The 26,451-nt window shown below is 47.7% G+C and overlaps 1 protein-coding gene across 6 annotated transcripts in view; it reads right to left on the minus strand.

The window, feature by feature from the left end:
• Positions 1-26,451, minus strand: part of LOC126538383 (uncharacterized) — a 606,484-nt gene that overhangs the window by 416,098 nt on the left and 163,935 nt on the right. For all 6 annotated transcript variants that reach the window (XM_072288044.1, XM_072288042.1, XM_055074756.2 and 3 more), the window contains exon 11: positions 18,871-18,957. In XM_072288044.1, coding sequence (XP_072144145.1) covers positions 18,871-18,957 — 87 coding nt within the window. The remainder of the gene's footprint in view (positions 1-18,870; positions 18,958-26,451) is intronic.

Genomic DNA, 26,451 nt, shown 5'->3' on the forward strand with positions numbered 1-26,451 from the left:
CGGCACCCTTGGTCAGCAGCCAGCTTCTGCTCCAGCTGTTTCAAGAGCACTGTGGATCGGAGGCCCGGATGCAAGATGCCCAAGGGTGTCTTGACCATCCGACCCAGCAGGAGCTCACAGGTGGCACAGCCAGTGACATCGTGAGGCGCGGTCCAGTACTGAAACAGTATCCGGGCAATCTGCGTCCGGAAATCCTCAGTTTGGCTCTTCTTGAGCTTGTCTTTGATGGTTTGCACCAACCGCTCGGCTGCACCATTTGAAGCAGGGTGGTACGGCGGAACCATCATCCGGCGGATTCCGTTTTTCATCAGCCAGGCCAGGTACTCTGCGCTGGCGAAAGCAGGGCCATTGTCGGACACGATGACATCAGGCAACACCTGGGCGGTGAAGACCTGTCGCAGCGCTGCAATGGTCGCGCCTGCTGATGGAGTGGTGACAGGTAGAACCTCCACCCACTTTGAAAAGGCGTCCACCACCACCAGGAAGTAATGGCCCTTGAAGGGTCCCCCAAAATCCACATGTAGGCGGGATCAGGGTCTCTGTGGGAACGGCCAGGGGGTGATCTGCACATGACGCGAGGCTCACTGATGCTCCTGGCAGATTTGGCAGCTCTGCACCAAGTGAGCAATGTCCTGGTCCAGGCCACCAAACATGGGACCGGGCCACCATCTTGGTCTTTTCTACGCCAGGGTGACCCGCGTGCAGCAACTGCAGAACCCTTGACCGGAGACATTGTGGGATCACCACCCTCGAACCCCACAGTAGGCAGCCCTGCTGCAAGCTCAGCTCAGCGGCCTTGTGGCTATAGGCCTGTTGCACCAATTCCTCTCCACAGGACACCGCCTTGACCACCTGACACAGGACTGGGTCCCGGCTGGTCGCTTGAGATACCGCACATCTGGAGAGCACATCCGGGTACGCGTGTTCCAGCATGAACACTTCAGCAGGTTCTGGAACAGCATCAGACACCTCTGGCAGGGGCAGGCGGCTCAGGGCATCAGCAGGTCCCAGGTCCTTTCCCGGACGGTAAACCAGCTGGTAACTGTAAGCTGCCAGCCTCAAGTCCCATCGTACCACTGGAAGTGATGCCTGCACAGGAACTGCCTTGTCAGGCCCCAGCAGCCTCAACAGCGGCTTGTGGTCCGTGACCGCCTCGAACTTCCGGCCCCACAGGTGGCCCCACAGGTGGAAGCGTTCGACACCGAACATGAGGTCCAAACCTTCCTTGTCCAGCTGGCTGTAACGTTGCTCTGCAGATGAAGCTGTCGAGAAGCAAACACAGGGCATTGGCCATCCCACACCGTACGGCGACACATCTACAGTAAGGTCAACAGGCTTAGCAGGATCGAAGTGCACCAGCACTGGAGCCTTGGTGATTAGCTCCTTACTGCGCTGGAAGGCCTGGTCCTGCTCCTTCTTCCAGACCCCTTGTTGACCATCTCGAAGCAGAAGATGGAGTGGCTGTAGATGCTGCGACAGGTTCAGCAGAAAACTCCTGTAGAAGTTGATGAGCTCTGAAGCTCCTTCTTGTTCTGGGGCTTAGGTGCCTTGAGCACAGCATCAACTTTGCGGGGAGCCGGGGCTAGGCCTGCCTGGGAAATGACATGTCCCAAGTACTCAATGCTGGGGGCTAGGAAAACACACTTTTCCAGCTTGAGCTTGAGGCCGGCGTCCTGCAGTCGTGCCAGGACGTTGTGGAGGTTCTGCAGGTGGTCCCCGTCATCGCTGCCAGTAACCAGGATGTCGTCCAAGTACACCGCCACGTGCCTCATGCCCCTGAAGAGGTTGTCCATCTCCCTCTAGAATATGGCTGGGGCTGAGGCCCCGCCAAACGGTAAGTGCATGTACTGAAAGAGTCCCAAAGTTGTCGATATAGTGACATACTTCCGGGAGGCATCCTGGAGCATCAGCTGCTGGTAAGCACCTCTGAGGTCGAGCTTGGTAAACTTCTGTCCACCGGACAATGCTGACCAGAGATCTTCAATCCAGGGCAGTGGGTACTTCTCGACGGTAGCGACGAGGTTGATGGTAACTTTGAAATTCTCGCAGATCCTGACACTGCCATCTCGTTTGAGGACTGGCACAATGGGAGCGGCCTATTCAGATGTCTTTACGGGCACCAGGATGCCCTCTCGCTGTAACCGTTGCAGCTCCTGGGTGACCCCGTCCTTCAGGACGAATGGCAGTGGGCGAGGCTTGAAAAAACGAGGCCGGGCTCCCTCGGGTACATAGATGGCAGTTGTTGTGCCGGCAAATGTGCCCACCCCCAGCTGGAACAGGGACTTGAACTCAGCCAGGAGGCTGGGGACGTCCTTCACCATATACAGGCTGGCTTCTTGGTACACTGGCAAACATCATCATCAGTGAATCGCAAGTTACTAAGGTATTTTTCATTAACTTTTATCCCCAATTCTTCCCAATCCAGGTCTCTGACTACCTCCTGTAAACATGCTGTGAACAGCAGTGGAGAGATCAAATCTCCCTGCCTGACGCCTTTCTTTATTGGGATTTTGTTGCTTTCCTTATGGAGGACTACGGTGGTTGTGGAGCCGCTATAGATATCTTTCAGTATTTTTACATACGGCTCGTCTACACCATGATTCCGTAATGCCTCCATGACTGCTGAGGTTTCGACAGAACCAAACGCTTTCTCGTAATCAATGAAAGCTATATATAAGGGTTGGTTATATTCCGCACATTTCTCTATCACCTGATCGATAGTGTGAAGAGGGTCTGTTGTTGAGTAGCCTTTACGGAATCCTGCCTGGTCCTTTGCTTGACAAAAGTCTAAGGTGTTCCTGATTCTATTTGCGATTACCTTAGTAAATAGTTTGTAGGCAACTGACAGTAAGCTGATCGGTCTATAATTTTTCAAGTCTTTGGTGTGCCCTTTCTTATGGATTAGGATTATGTTAGCATTCTTCCAAGATTCCGGTACGCTCGAGGTCATGAGGCATTGCGTATACAGAGTGTCCAGTTCCTCTAGAACAATCTGCCCACCATCCTTCAACAAATCTGCCTTTACCTGATCCTCCCCAGCTGCCTTCCGCCTTTGCATAGCTCCCAAGGCTTTCTTTAGTTCTTCCGGCGTTACCTGTGGAATATAGAATTTCTCTAGACTATTCTCTCTTCCAATATCGTCGTGGGTGCCACTGGTATTGTATAAATCTCTGTAGAACTCCTCAGCCACTTGAACTATCTCATCCATATTAGTAATGATATTGCCGGCTTTGTCTCTTAACGCATACGTTTGATTCTTGCCAATTCCTAGTTTCTTCTTCACTGCCTTTAGGCTTCCTTTGTTCCTGAGAGCATGTTCAATTCTATCCATATTATACTTCCTTATGTCAGCTGTTTTACGCTTGTTAACTTCGAAAGTTCTGCCGGATGTAACTTCGAAAGTTCTGCCGGACTTCGAAAGTCTAACGGAGTTACCACCGACTTCTATTGCACACTCCTTAATGATGCCCGCAAGATTGTCGTTCATTGCTTCAACATTAAGGCCCTCTTCCTGAGTTAAAGCCGAATACCTGTTCTGTAGCTTGATTCGGAATTCCTCTATTTTCCCTGTTATCGCTAGCTCATTGATTGGCTTCTTATGTACCAGTTTTTTCCATTCCCTCCTCAAGTCTAGGCTAATTCGAGATCTTACCATCCTATTGTCAATGCAGCGCACTTTGCCGGCACGTCCACATCTTGTATGATGCCAGGGTTAGCGCAGAGTATGAAGTCTATTTCATTTCTAGTCTCGCCGTTCGGGCTCCTCCACGTCCACTTTCGGCTATCTCGCTTGCGGAAGAAGGTATTTATTATCCGCATATTTTTCTGTCCGCAAACTCTACTAATAACTCTCCCCTGCTATTCCTAGTGCCTATGCCATATTCCCCCACTGCCTTGTCTCCAGCCTGCTTCTTGCCTACCTTGGCATTGAAGTCGCCCATCAGTATACTGTATTTTGTTTTGACTTTACCCATCGCCGATTCCACGTCTTCATAGAAGCTTTCGACTTCCTGGTAATCATGACTGGATGAAGGGGTGTAGACATGTACAACCTTCATTTTGTACCTCTTATTTAGTTTCACAACAAGACCTGCCACTCTCTCGTTAATGCTATAGAATTCCCGTATGTTACCAGCTATGTTCTTATTAATCAGGAATCCGACTCCTAGTTCTCGTCTCTCCGCTAAGCCCCGGTAGCACAGGACGTGCCCGCTTTTTAGCACTGTATATGCTTCTTTTGGCCTCCTAACTTCACTGAGCCCTATTATATCCCATTTACTGCCCTCTAATTCCTCCAATAGCACTGCTACACTCGCCTCACTAGATAACGTTCTAGCATTAAACGTTGCCAGATTCACATTCCAATGGCGGCCTGTCTGGAGCCAGGGATTCTTAGCACCCCCTGCTGCGTCGCAGGTCCAACCACCGCCGTGGTCAGTTGCTTCGCAGCTGCTGGGGACTGAGGGGCCAGGGTTTAATTGTTATGTTCATATAGGAGGTTGTGGCCAAGTACTGCACCAGGGTGGCCAATTCTGCTCTGGTGAGGGAGTGTGTTACTGTTTCTGGTCACCGGGATCAGGCCACACTCAAGGCCTGTTTATGCAATTTTATCAACACACAGATTTTCATTTTCTTTTAATCCGGTGGAAAATTGCGCGGCACCGAGATTCGAACCACAGATCTCTTGCACGCGAGGTGGATGTTCTACCTCTATGCCACTGCTGCACCGCCACCAGCGAAACAACCACACGCCAGTACCCATTCCTCCACCTGGTTTGTTTCATACTGCACGTGGATTGCAATTTCGGTGTGAGGCTTTGTCGGTACGATGCAACTCATTATTAACATTGTTTAAATGCCCAGACCTCACAGTAAGTACAAACCGTTCGAAAGTCGTTGAAAGTGCTGCGTTGAAACGGAAAATTTCAATGCCTTGAGCAAAGTGCTTCTAACACCATGAGCAGGGCGCAGTGACGGGGCTTGCGCAAAGCAGAGCCAAAAGGGCATCAGTTTCTCGCGCCATCTATCAGCGTTTCTAAGAAGCATAGCTTTACCACGGCGCGCCCTTTGACGGCGTGTTCTCACTTAAGGTACTTCTTCCACCGTGCTGCGAGTGCGCTCTCTTTTCCCGTCTAGCACCGTGTAGCCTAATGTATCACTCAAGGTCCCAAAGTACGCTCCCTGTAAGAGCACTTAACTTGTTCACTTGACAGGGGTATAAGGCCGTGGCACTATCTGCTAAGTTAAAAACAAACTACTACAACTGGCATCAGATGCGTATACCTAACAGTGTCAAAACAAAGAGCTGATTTCAATAACGATGGCAAAACACACTGAATGCGCTGCCGTCAGCACGAGATGAGACTAAGCAATGGCTGACTTCACCATTTACTTCTTGCCGTCGGGGTAGAGAGCAAGTAACAAGCATAAATTTGAATTGAAGACTGCGTATAAGAGGGAGTATGCAATGCCATGGCTAGTGGGGTTAAATACAACCTGCACAGTGTTGCCTGTTAGAATGCACAGGCTATGCTGCTTTATATATAACACCTTGTACTGGAAATTAAATCAATACTTACTCTGTGCATGAAATAATGCCTCTATGAAAGAAGTACTGTAGGACCTCATTGATATGTTCCCGTTACGTATGTTTTCACGGCGCCACTGTTCGCGATCAAGAACACAAAAAATGACCCAATAGAGTTATGCTAATTTTTAACCGGTTCATATGTTGCCAGAAACCAAGATTTTTTGGCACCAACGTCCAGTAGGTCACCAAACTGTGATCGTATGACACATTTTTTGGCCACAAGATCTCGTGCAAACAAAAAAAAGTGTGAGGTGTGCATGGTCAAGAACAGTATATAACTGCCCGCTGCGACAGCCACACCGCAATACTCGACCGCTCGTCTCACGTGAAAACGCCGGCGTACACTCAGTTTTTGATCTAGGTACTGTACCAAAAAATCTTCTCCGGGGTTGTCGCACACGGCATTCACAGCTATCACCGCCAATCGCATTGTGATAAGCATCTTCGCCCATCTGTTTCACAGCACACAGTACCGTCGGAAGCGTAGCACAAACAGATGATAACCAAAACACACCACCATTCCTTGCTGTAGACTGCGTTGTATACATTTTCCGGCCGCTAGATCCCATGTGAACAAGAGAAGGTGCGAGGTGTGCGTTATTAATAACAGTATAGAGCCACCCATCTAACATGAAAACGACGGCGCGCACAGTTTCTATTCCAGTCCCAGCAAATCTCTGCCCGGTTGTCACACGCCGCGTTCACAGCTATCACTGCCAAACCTATTGTGATAAGCATCTTCACCTATCTATGTTACGGCACGTGGTGCATAGTGCCATTGGTAGCGTACTGCACACCTTTAGTCAGCGATAATCTAAATGCGCCGCCGTTCCTTGCTGCAGGCAGGGTGATGTGGGCATGACGTTTCGCTTTGGCGGTGTCCGACAACGCCCACCAGCTTGATTTCGTTTTGGTTTCCTGTCACCCTATTAAAATATCACACAACAGGAAAACAATCAAACATGTCTAGTTATTAGTAGAGTTTGCGGAACAGAATAATATGCGGATAATGAATACCTTCTTCTGCAAGCGGGATAGCCGAAAGTGGACGTGGAGGAGCCCGAACGGCGAGACTAGAAATGAAATAGACTTCATACTCTGCGCTAACCCTGGCATCATACAAGATGTGGACGTGCTCAATAAGGTGCGCTGCAGTGACCACAGGATGGTAAGAACTCGAATTAGCCTAGACTTGAGGAGGGAACGGAAGAAACTGGTACATAAGAAGCCGATCAATGAGTTAGCGGTAAGAGGGAAAATAGAGGAATTCCAGATCAAGCTACAGAACAGGTATTCGGCTTTAACTCAGGAAGAGGACCTTAGTGTTAAGCAATGAACGACAATCTTGTGGGCATCATTAAGGAGTGTGCAATAGAAGTCGGCGGTAACTCCGTTAGACAGGATACCAGTAAGCTGTCGCAGGAGACGAAAGATCTGATCAAGAAACGCCAATGTATGAAAGCCTCTAACCCTACAGCCAGAATAGAACTGGCAGAACTTTCGAAGTTAATCAACAAGCGTAAGACAGATGACATAAGGAAGTATAATATGGATAGAATTGAACAAGCTCTCAGGAACGGAGGAAGCCTAAAAGCAGAGAAGAAGAAACTAGGAATTGGCAAGAATCAAACGTATGCGTTAAGAGACAAAGCCGGCAATATCATTACTAATATGGATGAGATAGTTCAGGTGGCTGAGGAGTTCTATAGAGATTTATACAGTACGAGTGGAACCCACGATGATAATGGAAGAAAGAATAGTCTAGAGGAATTCGAAATCCCACAAGTAACGCCGGAAGAAGTAAGGAAAGCCTTGGGAGCTATGCAAAGGGGGAAGGCAGCTGGGGAGGATCAGGTAACAGCAGATTTGTTGAAGGACGGTGGGCAGATTGTTCTAGAAAAACTGGCCACCCTGTATACACAATGCCTCATGACCTCGAGCGTACCGGAATCTTGGAAGAACGCTAACATAATCCTAATCCATAAGAAAGGGGACGCCATAGACTTGAAAAATTATAGACCTGTAATGAAGAAAGGAAGAGAATGGCATACCGATCATCATCAAGAGCGGAGGGCACGAGACCGGCGTTCGAACACCACCATCTTGCTCTCCGCGCTCACTGTTCCGAGCTACCGCCCGTTTGTTGGACTCGCTCAATAAACTTCCTTACATTTGGTGGAGGTGCTGGGTACGCACATCGTCGGCACCCTGGAACTCCGATCCCGCACGTTGCACTCGACCATGCAAGCTGACGCAGCCCAACAGCCGCCACCTCTCCCGGCCGCCGTTTGTCCCGGCCCCGTTCGCCAGCGAGACCCCCCGGTATTTTCGGGTACGGAAGACCAGGACATCGAGGACTGGCTGTCGTCCTACGAAAAAGTTAGTGGACCCAACAAGTGGGATGACGCTGCTAAGTTGAGTACCGCGAACTTTTACTTGGCTGGCGTGGCGAAGCTGTGGTATACGAACCACGAATCGGAATTTGAAAACTGGTCTGCTTTCAAGGAGGCAATATCTGCCGTTTTCGGTCGCCCTGCCGTGCGGAAGTTACGCGCCGAGCAACGGCTGCGCACACGGGCACAGGAACCGAATGAAACATTTACCGCCTATATTGAGGACGTACTCGATCTCTGCAGGCGCGCCGATGCCTCAATGAGCGAAAGTGCCAAAATACAGCACATCATGAAGGGCGTCGACGACGATGTCTTTCACATGCTTCTTGCGAAGTCTCCTGGCACTGTGTCTGAAGTTGTAACTCTTTACCACAGCTATGACGAGTTGAGAAGGCAGCGGGCTCTCACCCGACGTTCATCTCAGACGTACAATCAACCACTCGCTGCACTGGACATCATGCCTGACCAGTCATACCTTATCGCACAAATGAAAGAATTTGTGCGTAAGGAGGTGGCCCGTCAGTTGTCTCTCCTGCTGTTTGCTCAGCGTCAGGAGCTCCCACAACAGCAGCAACTGCAGCGACCAATCCCGTTGGCTCCCGTGCTTCGACACGTCATTCAAGAGCAGATTTCCGAGGCCATGCCGGCGCCCATTCAGCAGCAACCTGTCGCCGCGCCTCTTAGTTACGCTGAGGTAGTAAAGCGGCAGCAGCTTCAACAGCCCTCACCACCCCATGGTGTGTCGTATGCTGCAGCCCCGATTCAGCCGTCCGTGACATGGTCTGCTCCCATCCCTGCAAATCCCTGGCGAACGCGCGACAACCGGCCGATCTGTTTTGCGTGCGGTGGCCCTGGTCATATCGCCCGATTCTGCCGCCGTCGCGCGCCAGGATATTCAGACGCCCGTTCACCGAACTACATAGATCGTCCCCGCTCTCGTTATGAAGATCCGGGTCCCCAAACAAGCACGTCTTCACGTGACTATCCGCAACCCACGTCTCGTCGCTCACCTTCACCCCGTCGCCGCTCCTTGTCGCCCATGCGTCGTCGACCAGCCCCTGAAAATGAGGGAAACTAGCCTCCGCAGTTCGTGAGGCAAGAACTGCGCTGTCGAAATGCTCAAGTCCTCGAACTTTGCCGTCGAATATTGTCGAAGTTTTCGTAGAAGGCATCCGTGCATATGCTCTTGTCGATACCGGTGCTGCCGTTTCTGTTATAGACGCCACACTTTGCCGCAAGCTTCGGAAGGTGACCACGCCTCTTGAGATGATGCCCTTACGTACAGCGAATGGAGACCCTGTTCGGCCTATAGCTGCCTGCACTGCTCGACTTATTATAGCTAAAGAGCACTACATTGTCGAGCTTATCGTCCTTTCCTCTTGCTCGCACGACATTATACTTGGCTGGGACTTTCCATCGTGTAATCACGCCGTTATTGATTGTGCCAGATCTGAACTTGAGCTCTTCCCCTTGTGTGACGAGTCCTACTACCCCGCTCATCAAGCCGCACACAAAATAGTCGTCACAGAAGACACAGAAATTCCGCCGACAGCAGCTGTTTTGCTCCCCGTATTCTGCAACAGCGTATGTGATGAAGCTGCATTCTTTGAACCATCACGCCTTCTTCTAAATCGGAAGCCACTTCTTTTGCCTTATTCGACCCTCTCTATTTCGAATGGAACAAGCGCTCTCTGCCTCACAAATCCTCTTCCATATCCCATCAGACTGCTTAAAGGTGAATCCCTTGGATGCGTGCAACCCATTGATATCGGCCAAATTTTTTCCGTGCAGCAAGATTCAGCTCGACGCGACCTCGACGCCATCAGTGCTCTTACCCCTTCTGATGTTCCAGCTGCTGACCTATTCGATTCGTCCATCGCAGACGGATTGTCCCCATTTGAACGCTCTGCTCTTCTCCAGCTGCTCTACCAGTTCCGCGACTCCTTCGATGTTGCCCAACGTGCCCTTGGCCGAACTTCTACCATTGTTCACAACATCGACACCGGCTCCAACTCGCCAGTGCGACAACGCCCTTACCGCGTCTCCACCGCGGAACGTCAAGTTATTACCGACCAGGTTGACGATATGCTTAAACGCGACGTTATTCGCCCTTCACAAAGCCCGTGGGCATCCCCTGTGGTTCTCGTTAAAAAAAAGGATGGATCGATTCGCTTCTGCGTGGATTACCGGCGCCTAAACAAGGTCACTCGAAAAGACGTGTACCCTTTACCCAGAATTGACGATGCCCTTGATTGCCTACAAGGTTGATTGCCTCGAACGCTTCGCTCTACAATCTGCGCTTCCTTTCACTCCGACCCGCAGTGTGCTCACGGTGGTGTCTTCAAAACCTATGAACGCTTACGGAAAAGGTACTACTGGCGCGGAATGTTTCGCTTTGTCCGCAAGTTCATTCGCGGCCGCCACGAGTGTCAGCGACGAAAAAAACCACCGCATCCTGCCGCAGGTTCATTGCAGCCCCTTCCATGCCCAGAACGGCCATTCGACCGCATTGGAATTGACCTTTATGGACCTTTACCTTTGACCACGGCCGGAAACCGATGGGCTATCATTGCTGTCGACCACCTTACACGATACGCCGAAACCGCTGCTCTTCCCACGGCGACAGCACAGGACGTCGCCTCTTTCATCCTCAGGCGTTTTGTGCTTCGGCATGGTCCTCCTCGCGAACTCCTCAGTGACCGTGGCTGCGTATTTCTCTCCGATGCAATTCAAGCACTTCTCCACCAGTGCAACATTGTACATCGGACGTGTACTGCCTACCACCCTCAGACGAACGGTCTCACTGAGCGGTTTAATCGGACTCTCCGCGACATGCTTGCGACACATGTTGCATCTGATCAATCAAACTGGGACCTGGTTCTCCCATTTGCAACATACGCGTATAACACCGCTATGCAAGTCACAACCGGGTTTTCCCCCTTCTTCCTTTTGTACGGTCGCCAGCCGACGCACACTATTGACACGTTGCTGCCATACGCACCAGATACCTCAGAGTGCACGTCCGTGTCAGCAGCGGCCCGTTACGCTGAAGATTGCCGACAACTAGCCAAGCGCTTTACTACAGCCGACCAACAACGCCAGAAAAACGCCCGCGATGATTATCACTCTCCGGCCGCAACATTCGCTCCTGGAGCACTTGTGTGGCTGCTTGTACCACCCTGCGCCCCTGGCTTGTCGTCCAAACTGCTCCCAAATTATCATGGTCCCTACCGCATCGTCGAGCGTACTTTCCCCCGTAAACTATGTCATTGAGCCTCTTACGCTGCAAGGCGACCGTCGTCGACGTGGACGTGATGTTGTTCACGTAGACCGCCTCAAGCCGTACTTCGACCCTCTTGTACCCACCTGTTAGATCGCCAGGATGGCTCCACCTTTCTCAACGGGGGCAATTGTAATGAAGAAAGGAAGAGAATGGCATACCGATCATCATCAAGAGCGGAGGGCACGAGACCGGCGTTCGAACACCACCATCTTGCTCTCCGCACTCACTGTTCCGAGCTACCGCCCGTTTGTTGGACTCGCTCAATAAACTTCCTTACAGACCGATCAGCTTACTGTCCGTTGCCTACAAAGTATTTACTAAGGTAATTGCAAATAGAATCAGGAACACCTTAGACTTCCGTCAACCAAAGGACCAGGCAGGATTCCGTAAAGGCTACTCAACAATAGATCATATTCACACTATCAATCAGGTGATAGAAAAATTTGTGGAATATAATCAACCTTTATATATAGCTTTCATTGATTACGAGAAAGCGTTTGATTCAGTCGAAACCTCAGCAGTCATGGAGGCATTGCGTAATCAGGGTGTAGACGAGCCGTACGTAAAAATACTGAAAGGTATCTATAGCGGCTCCACAGCCACTGTAGTCCTCCATAAAGAAAGCAACAAAATCCCTATAAAGAAAGGCGTCAGGCAGGGAGATACGATCTCTCCAATGCTATTCACAGCATGTTTACAGGAGGTATTCAGAGACCTGGATTGGGAAGAATTGGGGATAAGAGTAAATGGAGAATACCTTAGTAACTTGCGCTTCACTGATGATATTGCCTTGCTTAGTAACTCAGGGGACCAACTGCAATGCATGCTCACTGACCTGGAGAGGCAGAGCAGAAGGGTGGGACTAAAAATTAATCTGCAGAAAACTAAAGTAATGTTTAACAGTCTCGGAAGGGAACAGCAGTTTACGATAGGTAGCGAGGCACTGGAAGTGGTAAAGGAATACATCTACTTAGGACAGGTAGTGACTGCTGATCCGGATCATGAGAGTGAAATAACCAGAAGAATAAGAATGGGCTGGGGTGCGTTTGGCAGGCATTCTGAGATCATGAACAGCAGGTTGCCATTATCCCTCAAGAGAAAAGTTTATAACAGCTGTGTCTTACCAGTACTCACGTACGGGGCAGAAACCTGGAGGCTTACGAAAAGGGTTCTACTTAAATTGAGGACGACGCAACGGGCTATGGAAAGAAGAATGAGGGGTGTAACGTTAAGGGATAAGAAAAGAGCAGATTGGGTGAGGGAACAAACGCGCGTAAATGACATCTTAGTTGAAATCAAGAAAAAGAAATGGGCATGGGCAGGACATGTAATGAGGAGGGAAGATAACCGATGGTCATTAAGAGTTACGGACTGGATTCCGAGGGAAGGGAAGCGTAGCAGGGGGCGACAGAAAGTTAGGTGGGCAGATGAGATTAGGAAGTTTGGAGGGTCAACATGGCCACAATTAGCACATGACCGGGGCAGTTGGAGAAGTATGGGAGAGGCCTTTGCCCTGCAGTGGGCGTAACCAGGCTGATGATGATGATGATGATGATGATGTCTAGGGCCGCTGGAGCGCACCACCAGCTCGACACGCGTCGGCGCCTCATGCCGTAGCAATCCGTGTGACGCTTCCCATTACGTAGATGTCAACAATAGTTGAGTCTGCCAAATTTTTTTATTACTTTGTATTGTGCGTTTGCCTGGTTAATATGTTTTTTTTTTCCCACAGTTTTTCCAAAATGTTTGAAACAGGTTTTACTGTAATTATAATCGATGTGAAAATAAATATGAAGTACAGTCGAACGCGCTTATAACGATCCCAGATATAGCGATCTATCAGTTATAATGACCACACAGTGCATTTACGATTTTTTGACCCTCCCTATTGAAAGTGCTTCCAGGTATAACAAAAGTTTTCTAAATCACTGTACTGCTACAATGAACGCTTTAAACACAGTCACGGTAAAAAGAGGGCACACGCAAAGTGCCAAAGCAAAACCGTGACCAAACTGGGCGCACGGCAGCGCACGCCCCGCTCCTGTCTAACCACAACGATAATATGACCTTCGACATGAGCGAGCAACTACCTCGCATGGATATCAGAAGCTGCGAAGGTCCTGCGTTTTCAAGGCATGCCTCCTAGGCAGAAGCATGCCACATACAGCACAAACTAGCATGGTGCGGGGTGTGCGCCGGTACGATACCGGAGGCCATGATGGCGTTGCACTCGTTTTTGTGCAACTGTCTGTGTGGCCCCATGTGCATTAAGCCTGTTTCAATGATTTCGAAGGGCCCAGCTATGTCTTTCCACCATGGGAACAACGGCCACTCAAGCATTCCTGTTGACACCACCCTACGCCGCCCACGTCAGCCAGAACACTGCACCATGCGCTGCCGCCACGCAGTGTTGCAAAAACCACACCATTATCAGGAGACCACAGTTTTGCGGTGCTTTGTTTACATGTTTGCCAATTGCTGATATCGGTTCGCGTTGCCATTTTACCTTTCAAACATCGATTTTTTGTTGTTGTTTTTTTTTTTTGCCCAAAGCGATCCCCATAATGTAACCTTATTGCTCTTGTGTGGCTAACGCGCAGTCACAATGCTGAGCCCATGATGTCCCAGACCTTCACAGAATGGTGGCATGCCGCAGTCCGGAGTTCACACTTCCGGCCAACTAGAATGTTTCGCTCTCTTGTGCAGATTACAGTCATGTCCCGCTAGACACTGTACTTCGTTCTTTAACTGGGTGTTTCTAATGGGAGTTTGCAGCTAGGCACGGGAACGCACCGGCAAAAAAAACACTGAAAATCTGGTTTTCAGACCATGGTGCGGCCGAATTTTAAGTGCTGACGCCAGCTTCAGTGCACTTAACTTTTGAGAATTTTTAAGGGCGAGTCCATATATAACAAACAATTGACATAATGACTACTCACGAAACTGTCAAATTCATTATATAAACAGGTTCAACTGTATTTCTATTTTTCTTTTCTGCGTGCCCTGATTAGTTTTCATCTTTCTTGGGGTGTTTCTGCACAGTGACAGTGAAGAGGTTGGAGGGAGAAACGAGCAGGAAAGGAAAAGCGGTGCTACCTTGAAAACTTGTTTTCTCTAGGGCCTTTACTGGCAACAAGCGACAGCAATGACAATGATGATCGTGGTTTATCCTTTGGAACGGGTGAGTACTGCGTCGTGTCCTGACCAGAAAGGTAATATAAATTTCAAAAAGAAATAGAAAGAAAATAAAGTGGAGGTGACCTTGAAGTGGGCACATTTATATCCTGTGTGCAACCACAGCGTGGACTAACGTGGAGCGGAATCGCCTCGGTGGCTTGCTCATCTATAATCACTGATTAGTCAAATCCACATCGACACACGAAGACACCGATGAGGCTTTGTCGGGTTTTGTGCACTGCGCACATGATTATGTATGCACAGTGTGGTCGGTGTGTGCAGTTGTAGCCAGAGTGAGCTGTGTGTGGAGATTGGACCATCTGCTTTGCCAGCCTGCCAAGGTGCCACCTCCAGCCAAAAATCGGAAATATTTTTATGTTACAAGGTAAGTAACTCAGAAGGCTGATGGTTTGGGCTTTCCATTTTAGGTTGTGTGGTACAGCGCGAAGCAGAGACAAAGGACGCAAGAAAAAGACCAAGGTTCTGAGAACCTCCAGATACGGGGACGACTTTTTAATAGCTTTACAGTGTGGTGTCTCGAAGTTGTTTTCAGCTTCATGACAACTAGTCAGCATATTTGAAGAATGTCTATCCCCCCTGGTCTTAACACACGAAATGCCATAAGATGGTAGGGTGCCCTTCCTTGACCTCAAGCTCGTGTTCTCTAATGATCATGTTTGCTGGAAATATGAACCCCGTGCGCACAAACCATTCCAGACCTTCTCATCAGCACACAGTAAATTAGTAAAGAGGGCTATTGTTCAGGCCTGCTTCTCTAACGCTTTAAACTGGTTCTGCCACCACAGACTAAATGGCAGTTTTCAAGCAGGCCTGAAAGTGCTGGGCTGCCCTGACGGATTACTCGTCTCAGTAGCTGAGGCAATCTGCAGAAAAAGAAAACTTAACAGCGAAGCGATGGTCGCCGAAGAGCAGTCCACAGAAAGGTGGACTGCTTGGAAAGGTGGACTCGGAAAGGTTGCGGTGATTCCCTACAAGCATCAAATCGCTTATCGTCTTAAAAAAATTCGTGAGCGGGTTGGTGTTAGTGTTATGTTTTCTGCCCCACACAAGCTTTGTTCATTATCAAGGAAAAGCACCCCTATAAATAAAATAATAAATAAAAAAAAGTGAAGTTAGGCACCACAATTGTTGCGTGGATTGTGTGCAGAGGGCTGTGTACAGAATCCCCTTGAAATGCGGCGCATGCTACATAGGTCAGAGAGGCAGGTGTCTGAACGATCGTCTGCGTGAACATGCGAATAATGTTAAGAATGGAAAAGAAGGTTTCTTAGCCCTGCATTGTAGCGCATGCGGTTGCACCCCTCCGTTTGCAAAAAACAGAAGGTAATCTTCACACAAGCGGATGATCGAAAGCGCATCATCATTGAATCGGCTAGCATGGCACGTGAAGAATGCCTGTGCATAAGCAAGCCATCCTTGGCCTTATCACGAAGGGAGTTAGCATTGTTAGACAAGGGCAGCACGAACAGTGAGCGGTGACGGCATCTTCATGTTTTCTTCTTCGTTGTTTCATCTGTGTGGTTTTTTTTTGCATATATATGTTTTATGTCATTTTCCTTCTGTTTTTTATATATAACACCTTGCACCAAGCGCTTCTCTTCATTTTTCTTGCATCTTTTGTCCCTGCTTCATGCTGTACCACACGATCTACAAGATAAGGCCGCAATTATTGCCCAGGTTGAACAGGAAGAAGATGAGATCACTAACGAATTTGGAATTGCATGCAGCTTGCTGTGTACAATTTTGAAAAACACGGCACTCAATTTTGGCACTCTCGGAAATGGTGCAAGGGCAAAGAACAAAATGGTGATGGTTGTAGTGTTCCCAGACAAGGCGCTGTTAGCTTGGTTTTGTGAAGAGCACGCCAATAAAGTGCCACTGTCCAACAGAGTACTTCAACAGAAGGTGCTGGACTTAGTGAGCATGCTCAGGCATGATAACATTAATGCAAGCCCTGGCTGGTTGAGCTGTTTAAGAGCCTGCCACAACATAGAGGCCAAAGTCATTTCCAGGGAGGCAGGCAGCCGTCGATCAGGTGACAATGTCCTTGTGGCGGCTGACCGAACAAGAAGTACTGGACCAGTACAAGCCCTCCGACATCTACAACACAAATGAGACAGGGTTATTCATCTCACAGGCTTATTCTGTGAGATTTTCCATCGAGGACCCTGGACTTAATAGACCAGAAATGCCATGGGGGAAAACACAGCAAGCAGCGTATAACAATTTTGTTATGTGCTAACATGGACAACACAAAGAAACAGCCACTCCTTGTCATCAACAGAAGCAAGAAGCCCCGCTGCTTCAATGGCAATTGTAGGCTACCCATTCACTACATTGCCAACCTGAAGTGACGTATGACCTGGGCCATATCTGGCAGCTGGCTTTAGGCTTTCGATGCCAACATGCGGAAGGCAGGTAGGTCGGTGTGCTTTTTTAAAAAATAATTGCAGTGCTCATCATGTTGATGAGGTGGAGCTCGAAAATGTGCGCTTGGATTTTTTTCCCACCAAACTGCATTTCCATGCTGCAGCCACTCGACCAAGGGGTCATTCACAATGTCAAGTGTAGAGAGGCTGATTCAGTATCCGCTGCTGAGCCTCGAGCTCAAGTATCCCACTGACGTGGACATGTTCATGGTGCTTGAGATGGTGGGCGCCGCATGGGTTGCAACATATCCGGCCGTGATTGCAAATTGTTTTAAGCATGCCGGTTTCACTGCCACTGAGCAGGCAGCAGGCATTGCCACTCATCAGGCATCACTGATCCAGTGGCACTGGAGGAAGATTTGCCCACAGGTGCACTCAGTCACAGGGCTGCCAATGCTGACCTACACATGGGGCAAACTTTGTGTCATGAAAAATGAGCCTCCAGATGGCCTCAGCGTCAACGAGTTCATTTGCACAGATGAAGACGATGAGGACGTGGAGATGACACCGAGGAGCACCAAGTACCAAAACATCAAGAGAATTTTAAACTCAAGAGAAACATCAAGAGAAATTTTAAACATCCGGAATACATCTCAAGCTCTTTGAAAGCCATTTCACTGTGTTTACTTTCATCCTTGCGCCAACGAAATTCCCACGAAAGCGAAATTTTTCGGGTTCCCCAGCGATTTCATTGTTGCGGGTTTCATATATCTATATAACATTTCCTCTATTTTAGAGAAAATAAAAAAGGAATCGGGGAGAAAGAACAATTAACTAAAATCAGAAGTCAAACCCACACTTTGAGAGCGAGAGATAGTGATGGTACTACTGCGCTGAAACCAAACTCAATATGGCAGCTTTCTGGCAGATGTATTGACATGTAAGCACATTCAATTGCCCTTTGCAACTCTTTATTTTTTTTGGATCTTGGCTTGTTAGAATATTTTTCTGCTACCATTCTAGGAAAATTATACACAAGACCTGGCTCTCTAACAAATGTAGATCCTGCAGTTGTCGCTAAAGCGCCTTTATTTTCAAAACTGCGGCTGATCGCTGTGTTGGCCAAGAAAGAGGTGTTGACATTGATGTATAGTGCTCGCGTCGTCTACGGAGTGCCATCACTGCAGTTTGCTCCCTATATACAGCTGCAGTGCAAAATGAACATAATACAGCACTGATACCATTAATGTTCTTGCCATCCATTTCCACAGAGAATGCCTGCACACCCCATCGGCTGCTGCACCTCAGCTGCAGCAGATGATCCTACATTCTCAGGTGGAAGTGGGCTATTACATGCATATATATTCATTGCATGTGTCTATTTTCTTTTAGGGCATGAAAATTTCTATGCATACACATGCAATAAAAAGTAAGCTTCATGAAGAGATATGTTTCTACCATTTCCGATGATGTTGCATGGGTAGCCAACTGGGTAGCTTGCCTGACTGACATGATGCGCCCCCGCTACGTAGCAGGGGACAGTGCAGCTGAAAACTCAGGAGAGTGGCGCTGCTGCGATTGGTTGCAACGAACATTGTTAAAACATTGTCAAAAATTACAAGGTTTATGAAGAGCTCTTAAATCTGTATCTTCAGATTCAGAGAAATTCTATGTTAAGAGAGAACTATCCCACTGATTCAGTACAGTCACACACAATTGTGAAAATCGTTTGAGGGTTCCTTTAACATATCACGTAATAATTGTTATTCTGAATAGTTGGGTACTGTTACACTAAAACAGTCGGTTTGGACTTGTTTGTATTGTGGCATTCTTTATAATGAGGTTTCAATGTTCATAGACCTTTCCAAAGAGGGCTCCCTGGGCATTGCTATAATGCTCCACAAACAGAAGCTGCAGTACATGCCTTTGTACCCAGTCAAGAGAAAAGGCTTTTCCCTCGCTCCAATGGAGACTTGTTTTGAAATCTGACTGTCCACGAGAAATGAAAGCCTGTGCTGCCTCACAAGGCAAACTCACCAGGTTGTAATGGGCGTGAAGAATGTGATCCGATGCTTCTTTCCTGCAGGTGAACATCTTGCCACATGCAGAGCAAGTAAAGGAGTCCTGAAACCAGACACATAGTTTCACTGTCATCATGACTGTCCAGGTGCTACACAAGGAAGCCTTGCTTGATGAGAGTTAGAGACAAGCCACCGACACACTCATTCATGAAAATAAAAAGCCACTCTGCTTGTCAGGCAAATTGTTACATAGAGTCAACCCCACTTACAAAAATGCCGTTTTTGACAATATATCGGACACAACAATGAGCTTCCAGGGCGCTATATATTACCCTTTAGTGCTTTTACAGTGCACTATACTTACAATGATACCACATATAAGACAATATCGGTTATAACGATGCATTAGGACTATGAGAAAAATATTACGGCGGAACTCATCTCAAGATGACTCTTGACAGTAATGCAAATAGCAATGGAGCAATGTAGCTTCAGACCACATTACTGAAGTCACATTTATTTAACACATGTAGTGGTAATTCTGAGACTTCCATCGCTTCAGCTATATGCCGTATGCTCCAATATTGTCCCACTTTGCTATGGCACTCGTTTGCGAAGGTCACCCACGAGCATGGTGGCATTAAATGAATGTGTGACATCGACGCAGTGACAATGGAATGATGAAGAAGTGCTATCCATGAAATGACAAACGCACTATAACAACACTGGCACGACGACAATGAGATCATCATCATCATTATCCTATTTTTATGTCCATGGCAGGATGAAGGCCTTACCCTGCATTCTCCAATTACCCCTGCCCTGCACCAACCGATTCCAACTAGCACCTGCGAATTTGCTAATTTTGTCGCAACACCTAGTCTTCTGCCGTCCTCTACTGCGCTTCCCTTCTCTTGGTACCCATTCTGTCACTTTAATGGTCCAATGGTCATCTAATCTGCACATTACATGACCTGCCCAGCGCCATTTCTTTATCTTCATGTCAATCAGAATATTGTCTATACCAGTCTGCTCTCTGATCCAAACCACTCTCTTTCTGTCTCTTAAAGTTATGCCTAGCATTCTTCCGTCCCATCGCTTTTTGCGCAGTCCTTAATTTGTTCTCAAGCTTCTTTGTCAGTCTCCAAGACTCTTCCCCATATGTCAGCACCGGTAAAATGCACTGATTGTATACCTTCCTTTTCAATGATAATGGTAAGCTCCCAGTCAGGAGCTCACGATGTCTGCCGTATGCAATCCAACCCATTTTTATTCTCCTGAGAATTTCTTTCTCATGGTCAGGGTTCCCTGTGATTAATTGACCTAGGTAAACATACTCCTTCACAGACTCTAGAGGCCAACTGGTGATCCTGAACTTTTGTTCCTTTGCCTGGCTATTATCATTATCTTTCTTTGCATATTAATCAAACCCACTCTTACACTCTTTCTGTTAACGTCCTCAATCATTTCTTGTAACTTGTCTGCATTGTTGCTGAATAAAACAATGTCATAGGAAAACTGAAGGTTACTGTGATATTCGCCATCGATTTTATTTCTAACCTTCCCAGTTTAATAACTTAAATTCTTCTTCCAAGCACGCAGCGAATAGCATTGAAGAGATTGTGCCTCCCTGTCTGACCCCTTTCTTTATAGGTATCTTCCTGCTTTTCTTGTGCAGAATTAAGGTAGCTGTAGAACCTCTGTAGATATTTTCCAAGGTATTTACGTAAGCATCTCTTACGTAAGCATCTCGTAAGCATATCTCTTGAATTGGACACTCATTCTTTGTCGTTTCTTCATTAGGTCCTTTGTTACTTGGGAGAGCTTGCCTGCTGGATGCCTTGGTGCCTTGCCTCCCACTTCGATTGCTGCCTCTGAAGCCAGCCTTGTTACGGCTTCATTCATTACCTCTATGCCATCATCATCATCTCTCTGTACTCCTTGATTACGTAATGCCTCTATGACTGCTGGTATCTCTACTGAATCAAATGCCTTTTTTTAATCTATGAAAGCCATATAGAGAGGCTCATTATACTCCGCGGATTTCTCGACAACTCAATTAAAGACATGGATGGATGCATTGTAGAGTATCCCTTCCTGAAGCCAGCCTGTTCCCTTGGTTGAGGAAAGTCCAGAGTTGGCCTTATTCTATTGGAGGTTATTTTGGTGAATATTTCATATAATACTGGGAGTAAGCTAATAGGCCTGTAATTTGTCAGTTCTTTAACGTCTTTCTTTTTGTGGATTAGCATAATGTTTGCATTCTTCCAGTTTTCTGGGGCCCTTGAAGTCGATATACACTTCGTTTAGAGAGCCGCCAGTTTTTTTAGCATTATGTCTCCTCCATCTTCGATTAAATCGACTGTTATTCCATCTTCTCCTGCCGCTTTTTCCTCGTTTCATGTCTTGCATGGCCCTTCTGACCTCATCTCTAGTTACAGGAGGAGTTTCTGTAGCCTGTTCATTACTGCTTCTAACTGAGGCATCCTGATTCCTCTGGGTACTGTACAGGTCAGTATAGAGTTCTTCCGCTGCTTTTACTATAATTTCGAGATTGCTAATGATATTACCCAGTGTTGGGGTCTCGGTGCTGACGCCCGTTATTGCCAATGGGTCGCAAGCCCCAAGGGTAGCGTTGGCCTGGCGGCCTGGGGCACTGGAAGCATCCGAAGGTCCCGGCAAAGCAAGAGAAGACTGGTAACAGAACAACTTGTTTATTCTAACATAGCAAAAAAACGGCCGGTCAGTTCGACCGAAGTGGAGAGACGGGAGAGCACGTAACTCAACAGTACAAATCGGAGCCTCTCTCCTGGCGTCCGGGGGCAGCTGCTCTTATACTCTCGGCGTCGCGGGCCAGAAGGAAGGTCACGGGATGAGCCCACGCGACGGCGGAGCATGAGCCCACGCGACGGCGCGCACGGTCGAGCCGAGAGACATGTTGAGCCGAGTGTAGTGACGCATCGCCAACCCGCCGACGGACAGACCTCCTGGCACCTCACTTGGGGAGCTCCGCTCCCCGGCTGCCGCGCTTTGACAAGCGTGGGCACACACACACACACGCACACACGAAGACACGTGGCACTGAAACACGCCTGGACACGCTTGGCGGGGAGGCGTTGCGGCGGCGTCGAACGGGCCAAAATGTCCGCCGCTTTGAACGAAGCCCCGGCGTCCGTTGCATCCGCGCCGGCATTACCGCGCGTTGTAGGCGAAACGTAACACCAGCTTATCTTTCAGTGCATACATCTTGGTTTGTCCAATGTCAAGTTTCCTTCGCACCGATTTCTGGCTGCGTCCATTTTTTATGGCTTCTTCAGTCTTTCTCACGTTATAGTTCCGAATATCACTTATTATCGCCTTGTTGATCACTTTTGACAGTTCTGCGAATTCTATCTTATCTCTTGAATTAAACACTCATTCTTTGTCGTTTCTTTATTAGGTCCTTTGTTACTTGGGAGAGCTTGCCTGCTGGATGCCTTGGTGCCTTGCCTCCCACTTCGATTGCTGCCTCTGAAGCCAGCCTTGTTACGGCTTCATTCATTACCTCTATGCCATCATCATCATCTCTCTGTTCTACGGCTGCATATTTGTTTGCAAGTACCAGCCTAAATTTGTCTGCTTTTACCCCTACTGCCTCTAAGTTGGCCTGTTTCTTCTTGACAAATTTTACTCTTTCTCTGTTCAAATTGAAGTGCATCCTAGCCCTCACTAACCTATGATCACTGCACTTCACCCTACCTAACACTTGTACAACCTGCACCTCTGCTGGGACAGCAGAAAGTAGGAAATCATTTTCATTTTTTGTTTCACCATAGGGCTTTTTCAGGTCCACTTTCTGTTGCTACATTTCCTGAAAAAGCTGTTCATTATTCTCAGCTTATTCCTTTCTGCGAATTCTACCAGCATCTTTCCTGTGGCGTTTCTAGAATCCATGCCGTACATAGTTGCCAATTGTCTGTTGACCCGCCTGCCTTTTCCCCAATTTTGCACTGAAGTCACCCATTACTACTGAATACAGAGTTTACGCTTTTCTCATCACTAATTCAACATCTTCATAAAACTGGTATACTTCATCGTCGCAACGACAATCAGATGTCAGAATGAGATGTCATACCTGCCAACCTGGCGAGATCAAAAATCGGGAGACTTTTTGTTCGCGCCAACGGGGGAGAGAGGGGGGGGGTGCATTCACTGTTTTAACTTCCGGTGGAACTGCGGGGGAAGGGTTTCGTTCAAACTTTCAGGCACTGTTCGATAAGTCCTGTTGTAGGACCTTGCAGCAGCAGACTTTGCTCACTTAAAAAATTTGTTGGAGTAGCTTTGCTCAAAACATGGTCCAGACTGACGGCCCTTCACTAGCAGCAGGTGATGAGCAGAACTCGGTCCTAGTTTTTCGTGCCGTGCAAAAAATCCTCTCACACTCTGCGTTGCTATGCGGTATCACAAATAAATCCAGCATCACCTTAGCAACTCGGTGAAACATGTTTTCCATCAGCGTTTTTCATTTTTCCTACCAGAGACCACTGCACGTCCCATCTTTCTTAATTCAGAATGTCCTCTGGAAGACTGTGCGCCTGTAGTGTGGCAAACTCAGGTTCGAGAGCATTTAAAGCGTCTTCAGCAGATTCAGTGGAATCTCGGGGCAGCAGCTGAGGAAAACGCTGAATAAAGAAACGAACACTCGAGAGCGATGCCTGCAAAATAAATAAATTTCAGGTTGCCCACCTCCACATTCTTTAGAGTTGCGTTTCAGAATTGCGTCCACATCCATAGCGCTTCGTTTCGTCGCATTTGGGAAATATTTTCCGTAGAAGAGGCCCAATGTAGTCGCTGACACTAAGGAGTAGGTTGTGTTCCGACGAGAAATCCCGTAAACAGGCACTCCACACGTATAACACTGTCATCGCACTTGTTCCGGAGAAAGTTCACCTTGTTGCCTTGCTGCTCAGCAGTGCAAACACGCACCACACACAGACAGCCTAGCCAACACTAATCATACAGCAGCAACAAGATGCACCATGGAGAAAGTCATGCAAGAAATGCAAGAGCTACATTGGCTCTGGCTTTGGTCGGCTTACTAGGCATCGCAGTCATCTGCTTAGTCGATGATACCGATGGTGCTAGTGCAGCCGTTGTTGGTGATGCTGACGATTACGATGTGGCTGTACATTCCGCAGTGCCGGTTTCGCAAAAACCATTATTGCGTGAACAGAGACTACTTTTCGGGAGATATAAGACAGTGATCGTACAATCGGAAAGTTCAGTAAAAAATTGGAAGTCTCCCGGGCAAATCGGGAGGGTTGGCAGGTACGAGATGTCCATCTTTAAATTACGACGATGGTATAATGATGACAGATTGACGCCGACAACATGAGGACCATGAGATGACGAAGGCAGTATGAGAATGATGGCTTGACAATTAATGACGAGAGTCAGATGGCAAAGCTGGAATAACGACGATGCAACGAAGACATACCTATAGTCAGGTACAACTTTAGAAATAAAGGGGCGTTTCCTCCTCCAAGGCAGATGCACACAAGCTTCCACCAATAAGTGCGCACTCCAGACTGACGTCAGGAGCTGGACAACCAGGCACCACGCCGATGGAGAAGATGGCCGCTTGCGCTTCGAACTGGGTCAAGTCGCATCAGTCGTGTGCGTCTACTCCTCGTTGGAGTTAATTCCCAAACTCTTTGTGGTGGTCTACCATGCAGGAAATATTATTGCTAGCACCATTTGTGCCTTGTGCATTTATTCTCAGTCATGATCCAGCGATGAAAGATAGCAGCGAGCATCACCAACGCTTGTGGGGATGCGAGACTCTCCCGTGTCCCCTGATATCTTGTTTTCCCGCATAGCTCCTGCAGTGCGGCTTCGCCGCGTGGCCTGGCGCCCGCGGCGGTCGGAGTGGTACAAGCGCAGTGCAAGAGATGGCGCGAGTGTTGCGCTGCTGCGCAACATACAACAACAAACTTGGCTGGGAGTTACGTATTTGTGGACCGGAAAAAATTGCACAGAGAAGAATAAAGAGTTAGTGGAATGCATAAGCACTGATATTAAGGGTTTCGGGAATGGTGCTGAGATTGTCCTATTAGTTGACATGAATGCCCACATACAGGATTTAGATGGCTATACCGACAATAACGGTAAGTCAATGCAAGATCTTTGCGAGCAACATAACCTCGTGATCCTGAATACAGGGCCTAAGTGTGAAGGACAGATCACGTGGGAAGTGGGAAACCGGCAATCGACCATTGATTACTGTCTAATGACAGAAGGAATTCATGATAAGTTGAGAGAAATGGTCATGGATGAGGAAGGGTTTAGCAGCATAGGGAGTGACCATAAACGCATCATTTTGAAAATGGAATATGTAGTTGGGAAAGAGAGCCAAAAAAGCACAATGACCAGTCCAAATTTGAACGCTGAACAAATAGCAAATATAGTCACTAGAGTTGAGGAGCAACTTGGCAAGTGGCCAAGTAAGGAGTGGGAATATGGTGAGCTTCTAAGTGTAATAACGACAGAAATACGGAAAGAGAAACAACATGTTTGTTGGAAAGGAAAAAGGGAACCGAAAAGCTGGTGGAATAAGGAGATACGAGAAGTGATCGCCGAACGACAGAAAGCATCTCGAGAGCACAGGCAGGCAAAGAAGGCGCAGTTGCCACAGGATGAAGTAAGCAGTAAATGGGAAATATACCGGGAGAAAAAGTCTATGGTTCAAATACTGGTGCAAGTAAAATTAAAAGGTGAAAGTGAACGTTGGTTGTCAGAAATACGTTAGAAAAAGAAGGCCGCACCTAGAATATTTTGGAATCGCATAAAATTATTAGGCAGGAAGTCAACAACAATACAAGAACATATCCTAGACGAAGATGAAAATAGACTGGAAGGAGAAGCGGCAATAAATTACATCCAAAAAGTAACAGCCGAATCTTTCCAAAGCAAGGACGAGGTTGTATTTGAAGAAAAAAAGAGCATGAAAGAGACCCAAGTGGAAAAGGAGCTGGTGCTGACAAATTTAGACTGGAAGAAAGCGGAAGAAGAAATTCCTAAGCGCACAGCCACAGGGCTAGACGAGGTTCCCGTTAGGCTGATAAATGAACTGGGACCAAAAAATAAGGAACCGCTGGTGAAAGCAATGGAAAAAACTTTAAAAGATAGACGAATACCAGACAGTTGGCGACAAAGTAGAATGAATTTAATTTATAAAGGCAAGGGGGAGAAAGACAGAATTCACTCGTATAGACCGTTGACCATTACATCAGTAATATACAGGCTAGCAATGCAGGCAATCAAATTAAAGCTTCAAGCATGGGCAGAGAATAATGGCATTTTGGGAGAGCTTCAGAATGGCTTTAGAATAGGAAGGCGTTTGGATGATAACTTGTTTGTTCTTACTCAGTGTATTGAAATATCAAAAGCAGAAAGCAGACCGTTGTATGTGGCCTTTTTAGACATTACAGGTGACTACGACAACGTAGACGGCAACATTTTGTGGGATATTCTGGAAGGGGAAGGCTTAGGTAACGATTGTCTACAGCTTTTGAGAGAGATTTAACTAGAAAATACCCTTTGCGTTGAATGGGAAGGG

This window comes from Dermacentor andersoni, chromosome 4, assembly GCF_023375885.2.
Source record: "Dermacentor andersoni chromosome 4, qqDerAnde1_hic_scaffold, whole genome shotgun sequence".
NCBI classification, from domain to species: Eukaryota; Metazoa; Arthropoda; class Arachnida; order Ixodida; family Ixodidae; genus Dermacentor; species Dermacentor andersoni.